Here is a 10,679-nt window from a genome sequence, read left to right as displayed (position 1 = left end):
CAGTTGTCTGTTGGTGTGCGAGTTGCGAGTTGCCAGCACCAGCAGCCGGAGGGCATCTGCTCGTCTTCCGAGCCAGGCCGCGCGACGTGCCTTCACTCCTGTGCAGGAGAGGCCCGTGCTCGTTCCGGAGCCACGGCCACGCCCTGCAGGCTGCAGCGCCACGGGGTCGGTCGGAGTGGCTGCCATGTAGACCTAGCAGGAGCTGGGACCACGGTGCAGACGTGCAGTATTCGCGGAGGAAACTGTCCCCTGTCCCGTGTTTCTCCTGCGCGGGACCGTTCCGTTTCCGTGTATTTCTGCTCGTCTGTTTGCTCTTTGGACGTAGGAGTATAGCATAGAGACAAAGATGCAAAATACTCCCACTCTACAGGCCATTGTAGACTGTACCGGTACTCTCTCTCTCCTACTCTAAAACATTGCTTCTTCTTTATTCTAAGTCATTTTTTTCTAATAATTTAATTATGCGTGTACAGAGATATACTAGTGACATGTACGAGTCAGAACTTCAAATAGATACTCCATTATAATCTATCTGATCTGATAACAAATTTGGGTTTTCCCATCGTAGCCTTGCCTAGCTCGTCCAGATAGACGAGCCATTTTAGCGCTCTCACAAAAGCAAACGCTCATACTTGGTTGAAATCCTCGTTTAGCAACACAAATACAGTATTGAGCCAAACAAAAAAAAAACGAAAACAAAAAAATCCTTAAGGTGTACTTGGTGCACGTAGCACCAGCCCGAAAAAGGGTTTTAGAGCCGGCAATCTCTTTCCCGCATGAATTAATCATTTTTTTCACCTGGACCTGTCAAATGACACATCAAATCTTGTTATTCGATTCAGCTTGCGTTTGGAACACGGGAATAACGTAGGAATTTCATGGGTACAGGAATGGTAGAAAAGGAAACAAGATTTGCCGTTTGGAACGAAGGAATATAACCTTCCGTTCCGGAGGAAAAGATTCCATTCACGCACAGGAATGGTCTTGGCGTTCCCTAATCTGGAGGGGATGGCGAGATCCCACAAGAACAAGGTAATCAATTTGATAATTTTACTTTGTGACTGTATTACCGTATTCATGTATCCCGACGGCGGCCGACCAAGGCCCCACCCGGCGAGGTCACGAGCGCGGGCCACAGGCGGGCGCAGCCTCAGCGGGGTGCGGGCGCGGCCGGAGCTCGCATGGCTGGCGTGGCCATGACTCCCACCCGCGAGGAGCTCACATGGCTCCCGAACGGCCATGGCGGGATAGAGCGTAAGGACGGCAGAGTGGGAGAGCACGACCTCGCGGTGGACAACGTTTGGTTTTCTGAAATACTGATTTTCTGACCCCCCCCCCCCAATTCAAGATTGCATCTGCTAGTTTGGTGTAGCATTCTGAATTTTATTTGCCATCGAAGACATTGCCTTTCCTTCTTTGCATTTTTTTAGTCCGTGGCATTCATCTTTCCCAATATTTTGTTAGGCACCAGAAGAGCTGTTGGTAGAGCAAACTGGAACCATGAAGGGTCGAGATGGCGACTAGAGGGGGGTGAATAGTCTTTTCTATGACTTAATCTCGTCGGCTAACCGATACAAATGCGGAATTAAAACTATCGGTCTAGCCAAGACTATACCCCACTATATGTGTTCACTAGCACCTTGCAAAGATAACAAATATGCAACAAAGGTGCCGGGCTAGCTAGAGCTCTCCTAAACAATTCTAGGAGCAAGGTTACACAAACCTATGCCACTAGTACTTTAAGCGACAAGGGAGCTCCTACACATGCTAGTAAGCAAAAGCACAAAGCTAACGATGCTCACTAGCAATGCTCAATAACAAGGCAACCAATGCCTAATTAGAGAGCGCAAAAACTTAGCTACACAAACTAAGCAATGTGACTAACAAGGTTACTAAAACCAAATTAGCCACGCAAGGGAGCTACTTCTATGCTACACAAGCAAGAAGGTAATTAGCAAGCTACACAAGCTATCTAATTACAAGAGCAACTACACAAGCTTAATATGTATAAAAGTAATTGCAAGCTTGTGTAATGGGGATGTAAACCAACGGGAAGAACAAGGTTGACACGATGATTTTTCTCCCGAGGTTCACGTGTTTGCCAACACGCTAGTCCCCGTTGTGTCGACCGCTCACTTGGTGGTTCGGCGGCTAATTAGCATCACCCGCTAAGCCCACACGTCGGGCGCCGCAAGAACCTACCCCTTGAGTGAGGGTAGCTCAATGACACGCTTTACTAGAGTTGCTCTTCGCGGCTCCCGCGGGGCGAGCACAATGCCCCTCACAAGCACTTCTCCGGAGCGCCGCACAAGCTTCTTGCGCGCTTCGACGGAGACCACCACCAAGCCGTCTAGGAGGTGGCAACCTCCAAGAGTAACAAGCACCACCGGCTTGCAACTTGATCACCTAGTGCCACTCGATGCAACCTTACGATGCAATCGCACTAGAATCACTCACTCACACAATCGAATGATCACTATCAAGTATATGTGTGATGGAGGGCTCCCAAGCACTCACAAGCATAGACACTAAGTCCCTTGAGGTGCTCCGCACCAGCCATGGCCGAGGGCCACTTCTATTTATAGCCCCAAGGGCTAAACTAGCTGTTACCCCTTCACTGGGCAACGGTCGGGCCGACCGGACGCTCCGATCGTGTTGACCGGACGCTGGACCTCAGCGTCCGGTCGCCCACAGATGACCACGTGTCCCGGTTCCAACGGTCACTTGACCTGACCGGACGCTCCAGCTTCAACTGACCGGACGCTGAACCCCCAGTGTCCGGTCGTTTCCAGTAAGCTCCCGAGCATGACCGAACGCGTCCGGTCGAACGCGATCGACGCAGCCAGCGTCCGGTCACTCTCCAGCTACTGCTACACTCCACGTCAGCGCGACCGAACGCAGCCTGCCAGCGTCCGGTGCATGCAGATCCAGCGTCCGGTCAGTTGACCGACGCCAGCATCTTCTCCATTCTCTTCACCCTTGCTCAAGTGTGCTAACCACAAGAATTTGCATCCGGCACAATAGAAAATAGACATTCCATTTTCCCGAAAGCGCCGAATCCCGCCTCGCAAGCTCGGCGGGAGGGAGAGAGGGACCCAAACCCATCTCACCCCTGCAAACACCACCTCCTTTGTAAATGTGCCAACACCACCAAGTGTACACCACCATGTGTATGTGTGTTAGCATTTTCACAGTCATTTCCCAAAGGATGTTAGCCACTCAACTTGCCACGCCACTCGATCCTAGCGACAATGCAAAGTTAGATCACTCGAGTGGCACTAGATGACCGATATGCAAACAAGTTTGCCCCTCTTGATAGTATGGCCATCTATCCTAAACCCGGTCATAAACTTCTCTACACACCTATGACCGGTGAAATGAAATGCCCTAGGTTATACCTTTGCCTTGCGCATTCCATTCCATCTCCTCCAATGTCGATGCAACACATGCACCAACACGATCAATAATGATATGATCCACTTCATATCATCACATGATCATATTGGTTCATCAATCTTGACTCTACTTGCTCTTCACCGTTGCCATCGTCCATCAGCGCCAAGTCTTGCTCAAGCTTCACCGCCACGCGGTCCATCACTCCAAAGCCTTCGACTTGCCCTTCACGCTTGCAACCGGTCCATCAAGCCAAGTCTTGTCTTGATCTTCTCCACCTTGATCACATGACTCAATGTCATGTCTCATGTGCATTTAAGCTCCTTTATCATCACATGTGTGAGCTTTGCAACATCTCCAAGCCATTTTCACCTTCATGGCATATGTTGCTCACATACATGTACCTGTGAACTAATCACCTGTGTATCTCACATAAACACAATTAGTCCACCTAAGTTGTCACTCAATTACCAAAACCAAACAAGGACCTTTCAAACCACCAGAGGATCCTTTATCTTATTGGACTTTTAAAACAACACGATTTACCAATATTTCAGACAAACAATGCATGGAGCAAGGAAGTATGGACTACTATGGTTGATCAGTTCAATTCAAGGTTTTCTTTAGCATTCACCATGGGTCAAGTAAAACAAAAGGAACAAGATTTGAAGAAGGATTTTCGAGCTGTAAAGGATTTGCAAGAAGAAAGTGGTTTTGGCTGGGATTCTAATAGAATGATGGTGACCGCACCAGAAAGTGTTTGTATGGGATTGGCGGAACGTCGAAACAAAGACAGTCTTCTTCGATGGCGTGATAAATCATTTCCATACTTTGATGATCTGTATGCTTTATATGATGGTGAGTTTCAGTTCATGGATCTAACGGCATATATTTTCATTAAATATTGTTGCACCTATACTTGAAAATATCCCATACATATTTTGTACAGGTCGTTATGCTGAAGGAAGGAGTTGTCATGGAATGGATCATTATGCTAATAAGAGAAAGCAATGTTCAGAAGTTCCTGCTTCACATTCACCTCCACGACATGGTCCTGATACTACATCGACCTTGCATTTTGATGTCGAGGGGACAAGAGATGATACTAATTGGTTTGGCGCTGAAGAAATTAGTCCTTTCTCAAATCTAGTTAATGCCTCTACTTTTAATGCCTCCCCAGATGGAACCCAGCCACAAGATTCTGTAAATCAAGAGACATTTGCCCCTGAACAGATTTTAGAAACTCAACGTCGCACTTTCCGACCATCTAGTTCAACTCCAGAGATGGTTGATGCTAAGAGAGGAAAAAAGCAGAAAACCAGTTGTGCTACATTGACTAATGATTTCCAGGAAAGGTACTTAATGCTCAAAAAGGAAGAAATTGAGCGATTTGCAACCATAGAAGAGAAGAAAATGGAGGATCCATATAGCATCAAGAAGTGTGTCACAGCTCTTGAGGGGTTGCCTGATCTACAAATGGAAGAGCTGATAAAAGCAGCAGACATATTCAAAGAGAACCCAGCAAACAGAGAAACTTTTCTATTTCTATATGGCTCTTGTTGTCCGAGAGGAATAGTCATAGGAATGTGAGTGCCATCAATGGCACCAATCCAGTTCTGCATGTATTTGTATGCTTATTAATACTAAAACCACAAATAAAATTAATTTTGCTTTAATATACCAGAGAAATACATTACCTAGAAGTATGGAGCAAATTTAGGTTGTCTTAAGATCCGATGCTGGTGCAGAGAAGGTAGCCGTATGTAGTTGCATGTGAGTTGTGTAAGTGCATTGAGCACTGATCTGAAGTGGCGGCTAATTGTTTCTCCGCTATGCTGAAATATATCTTGCAATGTAGTATTGCTTGCATTTTTGGATATGGCATAAAGGAATATGCCTAGCTGCTCTTCCATAGATACATACCTTGAATCACCAAGAAGGTTATTTTCACGCAATCTGTGTACAAGATCTTGAAAAATCTCTCTTTCCATGTGTAACTGCCTTTTGCATAGGGCCTCATGCCCTGTTAGAGTTTCATGAATAAAGGTGGCTCCATTTCGGATAGAATTATATATTGGTTTCTTTTTGGATGATTGGGATGAGGTGCCTTCTTCTAGTGTTGGGTGGATGAAGAAAATGAAATCATCTTCATTTTGTGATCATCGACGATAGTTTGGATCCATAGAAAGGAAAGCACTTCCTATCTCTACAAAGATGGCTGCTAGCATCAAGATGACACGTACAGTGTGTTTGTGTGTACTACTTGTCTTGCTAGTCTGTAGGTCCAAGTTATATAGTGATGAGAAGCAAGCAACTGGTAGAATTTTTCAGACCAGACAAGCAAGTAACGGCTACTAGCTTGCATGAGCATCAGACCAGGAAAGAAAGCAACGACTACTTTGTCATTGGAAAATGTGAAGATTCAAATCTATTTCCTGCAATCCAAACGGTCCACATTTTTAGTTCCTATGGTTTGTAATCCTGTAGTTTTCCGCTTTTTGCTTTCCTCCATTCCTGCGTTTCCTACCATTCCTCTGTTTTGCATTCCTTTGTTCCAAATAGGCCCTTAGTTCTTGTTAATTTAAACTGAACTAAGGCTATGTTTGGATCCCTACACATAATAACTATCTGCTAATAGTTATCTCTTTGGGATACAAACAGGTGCAACCAGTAAAATAACCAACTGTTAGCTGGATCTCTAGAGATAATACCTATCTCACTAGTTGGACCTAATCAAATAATAACAGCTAATAATTATTGTATCTTAGTAGTATTTTTCCATTAGTTGTGCATCCAAACACCCTCCAGCTAACATATAATAGTGTCGGATACAGTGAGAAGGGGTACCCTAAGCAAGAACCAAAAAACGGCTGCTTAGACTTCGTAAAAGTCAAAACCAGCTAAACACCGCTGGCCTTGGCCGATTCTCCGACTCGCCCGAGGCCCCCTCTCCGCTGGCCTCGAGCGACCCCCCACCAAGGGCCTCGGCCGGGCCGCCGACTCTCCGTCTCGCGCGAGGCAGGCTCGGCAGCACTCCGCTGCCTCTTCCTTCACCCGCCCCTCTGACAAAACGTCGTGTCACATTAACTCAGCCAACTGCTGCCCCTGACATCGGCCGCATGCTCGGCACAGTACAGCAGAATGGCCGACGGGACAGGAGGCAGGACTGGGCAGAAGTTACCCGCCACTGTGCTAACCACTAAAGCACATAGTTGACGCCCATGCCCCACTGTGCTACCAACTCCTGCTCCGAGAACAACACAGCGTGGGGAGCCACGTCGGAGATACTGTGGCCTCGGAATCAGCACCCAGGATCAATAATTCCCCCCAAGGCCTCGGCGGTATGCTTCAGGGGCTCGGCAGCCTGAGGATCCATGTCCACCGAACCCCCCATGATGGCTCGGCCTCGCCATCTACGGAACCACAGCTCCCTACGATGTCATCGCACGATGACCAGCACGACGCCCGCCATGCCCTGCATCAAGCTGTACTGGAGCCCCACGACGCACAAGATCAAGTACGACCGGCGCGTCACTTCTACACGACAAGGACGGGGCCACTCCATCAACCATACCACAACAGTGGCCGGCTACAGGGCTCGGACACGCCGCCCCTGTTTATAGAGCAGGAGGTCTCGGCATCCTGACGCCAACTCCGCTTCATGCGAGGCTCCCCAGGGGAGGCCTCGGCAAGGAACGCCGTCTCCGCCCTGCCTGAGGCTCTCCACGGAAGGCCTCGGCAGGAAGCGCGTTCTCCGTATCGCGCGAGGCCTCTCGCACGAGGCCTCGGCTAGGGGCCTGATCTCCGTCTCGCGCGAGGCCTCATTCTCTGTGTCGCTCGGGGCTGGCTTGTCCGTGGTCCGTCGCCCCCCGCCTCGGTTGACCCTCCCGACAGCGCGTCACGTCTCATTAATACTTTCAACCACTCCCGCAATCTCCGCCGGACAGTGGCTCAACATCACAGAATGGCCGATGCAACCCGAAGTCGCATCAGCGCCGTACCGGCTGGGACAGGGCACGGCGGGGGTTACCAGCAACTGTGTCCCAGCACTGTGTCCACGATCAGCACCTGGGACAGAGCGTGATGGGGGTTACCAGCCACTATGTCCTAACGCTGCACCCGCGACCCGTCGCCCGCTCAAGGCCTCGGCACTGTACACCGGGGCCTCGGCAATCTCGGGGTTCGTGCCCGCCGAGACCCCCACCGCAGTACAAGCCTCGGCACCAACCAGGCCTCGGCCTCGTGCACAATCTGTCCACCAGGGCTTGCACGTTCGCCGTCACATCCACTCCGAGACATTCCCGGGGCTCCCACAACGCACAGGACCTGATGGGACAACCACGCCGCTCTAGTATTCCAAGGACGGATCGCTCCTACGGCCACGCCGCCACCAGAACGGGCCACAGGGTTCGGACGTGCCACTTCTATTGACACTACATCGCATAGTGATACATGTACTACCTTCGTCCTCCCTTCAACTATAAAAGGAGAGGACTTGGGCCTCGTAGGGGGGGAAAAAAGGAGAGACGAACACACCGACAGAACGACACACTTCTACGCTACTTGAGAACAACGCCTCAATCAGCCCGCACCACCCTCGCCGAGACCTGGGGCTTGATCCCTCTCTCACCCAGCCTATAACCCCCTACTACGAGCACTCCGATGCAAAGAACATAAGATCGATCTCTCAGACTAGACGTAGGGCCTCGATTGCCTGAACCAGTATAAACCTTGTGTCTCTTTGCATTATCATCCGGGATTAGGGGCACGCAGCACAAATTCACTCGTCGGTAGAGGGACCCCCGGTTCCAAAACACCGACAGTTGGCACGCCAGGTAGGGGACGCTGCGTGTTAGCTTCATCGTCCTAGCAGGACCCGGATGGCAGACCCCATACGACCATTGCGTCTTGGCACCATAGTTTGGTTCAGGAGCCTAGAGTTCATGTCTCTGGGGCATGAGTACGACATGGTGCTCCTCACCCCTCGAGCCCCACCATCCAACGATGAGGTCACGCCCTGGTAGCCCAGGCGCAGGCGGCGCCCGGGCAGCCGCTCTCGCCGCGCTCGCTAGGCACGACGCAATGAATGCCACCCCGACGCTATGTGAACCCGGGGCGGCACGCCACTCCCCGCCGACGTCCTACGACCAGCTGTTGGTACGGGGTCCCTGGCTGGGGACCTGTCTGGCCTGAGCCTGGACAAAGGAAAATCGCCGGTGGCTTGCGGCGACGCCCAGTCGTCTAGTTCTACTCCACCACTCCCTGAAGGGTCGACCCCGGTGGGGCAGAATATGGAGATGGCACCGTCCTCATGCCCCTTTGGGTTGCGGGATGCCGCCGCCTCTTATGCCTACGCCTACACTGCCGCTCACGAGCACCCCTCGGAACGCCGCCAGCGCTTCGCTCTCGACCTGAGCACCCACTTTGACTCCTCGGACAAGGACGAGGCATGGCCCGGGGTGGATTTCTCTGAACTCCACAACCCCGGGGCGTTGCGCCAATTCTTGGCCATAAGCGACTACTGCCTTGGCTATTCCGACTCCGACGACAAAGGGACTTACGATCCATCTCGCGAGTGCTTCCACGTCGGGCTCGGGATGCCAAGGGCGGGCGAAGAAGACGAAGGGACAGGCAACCATCCCCCACCCCAGGCAAGGGCGGGCGATGCCACGCCTCTGCATCTCGTAGCCCCGGCGGCGCGAAACGAGAACCCCGTCCATGGGGGGCATCGACGCCCAGACCTGGAGCAGCTCCACGAGCTTCAAGCCAAGGTCGAACAAGACCGACTCCTCCTGCAGCAGCTTCAGGACTCTCTCGAGCAGGAGCAGCAAGGGCGCGGTGAGGGCGAAGGAGCCCAAGGGAGGGCCCGCGACGTCCATCACCACATCAACGACAACGAGGGGGGAGAGCCGCCCCCAATCTTTAATCAGGCTAGCCAGAATGTCGCAGCGGCCGTGATGCTGGTCCGAGCAATGCCCGAGCCCTCCACCACCGAGGGGCGATGGGTCCGCGAAGAGCTCTGTGACCTCCTCGAGACCGCTACGGTATAGCAGGCCGAAAGTTCCGCCTCCCACCGGCGCGGAGGCACTTCGGAGCAACCCACGGCGTGACCTCGCCGGGGCCAAGATGCCTCGATCCGTCCCGAGCCCGCTCGCGCACCGGCGGCCAACGAGGCCCCCTCGGTGCGCGATCGACCTGGAGACCAGCACGAGGCACAAGGCGACCACGAAGTAGTTGGCAGACGACGGCATCGCGGCGACGGAGCTGCCCAGGGCTACCACCCACATCGAGGTGGTCGCTACGATAGTGAAGAGGACCGCAGTCCTTCTCCTGAGCCGCCAGGCCCTCGGGTCTTTAGCAGAGCCATTCGCAACGCTCACTTCCCAGCCCGGTTCCGGCAACCTGCCAACCTCATGAAGTATAGCGGCGAGACGAACCTCGAGCTATGGCTGGCCGATTATCGTCTGGCTTGTCAGCTAGGCGGGGCGGAGGATGACCTGCTCATCATCCGCAACCTCCCTTTGTTCTTATCAGACTCGGCACGAGCCTGGCTCGAACACCTTCCTCCCGCACAGATCCACGACTGGCGTGACTTGGTGAGGGTCTTCGTCGGGAATTTCCAGGGCACCTATGTGCGCCCGGGGAACTCCTGGGACCTCAAAGGTTGCCGCCAGAAGCCAGACGAATCTCTTCGAGATTTCATCTGGCGCTTCTCCAAGAAATGCACCGAGTTGCCCCGCGTCGGTGACTCAGAAATCGTCCAAGTGTTCCTCTCTGGCACCTCCTGCCAGGACCTGGTCCGAGAATTGGGCCGGAACGTACCAACCACAGCGGCCGCGCTCCTCGACATCGCCACCAACTTCGCCTCGGGCGAAGAAGCGGTTGGGGCCATCTTCCCCAACAACGACGCCAAGGGGAAGCAGAAGGACGAGGCCCCCGAGGCCTCGCCCGCCCGCGTCCCCAAGAAAAAGAAGAAGGGTCGCCCAGGGAAGCAGGAGGTCTTCAAGGCCGTCCATGTCGCCGCGACAGATTGCAGGAATCCCCAAGGCCCCCGGGGCCCCGGGCTATTTGACGACATGCTGAAAAAGCCCTACCCTTACCATCAAGGTCCGGTGAAGCATGCCCTCGAGGAGTGCACCATGCTCCGGCGTTACTATGCCAGGCTTGGGCTCCCCAACGATGACGAAGCCAGGAAAAGGGGCACCGGTGAAAGGGACGGTGATAAAGATGATGGGTTCCCCGAGGTACACAACGCCTTCATGATCTTTGGCGGACCCTCGGCATGC

At 52.6% G+C, this 10,679-nt stretch overlaps 1 protein-coding gene across 1 annotated transcript; it reads left to right on the top strand.

Annotated features, from left to right (window-relative positions):
• Window positions 1-978: 978 nt before the first annotated feature.
• Window positions 979-4,983, top strand: LOC136465170 (uncharacterized). Its single transcript, XM_066464017.1, has 3 exons — window positions 979-1,032; window positions 3,879-4,251; window positions 4,343-4,983. Exons 1-3 carry the CDS (start codon window positions 979-981, stop codon window positions 4,981-4,983), a joined length of 1,068 nt encoding a protein of 355 aa, XP_066320114.1.
• Window positions 4,984-10,679: the final 5,696 nt, after the last annotated feature.

The sequence above is a fragment of the Miscanthus floridulus genome, chromosome 7 (assembly GCF_019320115.1).
Source record: "Miscanthus floridulus cultivar M001 chromosome 7, ASM1932011v1, whole genome shotgun sequence".
NCBI lineage: Eukaryota > Viridiplantae > Streptophyta > Magnoliopsida > Poales > Poaceae > Miscanthus > Miscanthus floridulus.
The sequence above is the reverse complement of the archived record's forward strand: the minus strand, read 5'-3'. Positions and strand labels throughout refer to the sequence as shown.

What these genes read in the sequence shown, in the direction of transcription:
- LOC136465170 (XM_066464017.1), top strand. Translation starts at nt 979, where the DNA reads ATGGTCTTGGCGTTCCCTAATCTGGAGGGGATGGCGAGATCCCACAAG. An exon ending in CGAGATCCCACAAGAACAAG is followed by an intron (nt 1,033 to 3,878) that starts GTAATCAATTTG and finishes AAACCAAACAAG; the next exon opens with GACCTTTCAAACCACCAGAG. An exon ending in TCTGTATGCTTTATATGATG is followed by an intron (nt 4,252 to 4,342) that starts GTGAGTTTCAGT and finishes TATTTTGTACAG; the next exon opens with GTCGTTATGCTGAAGGAAGG.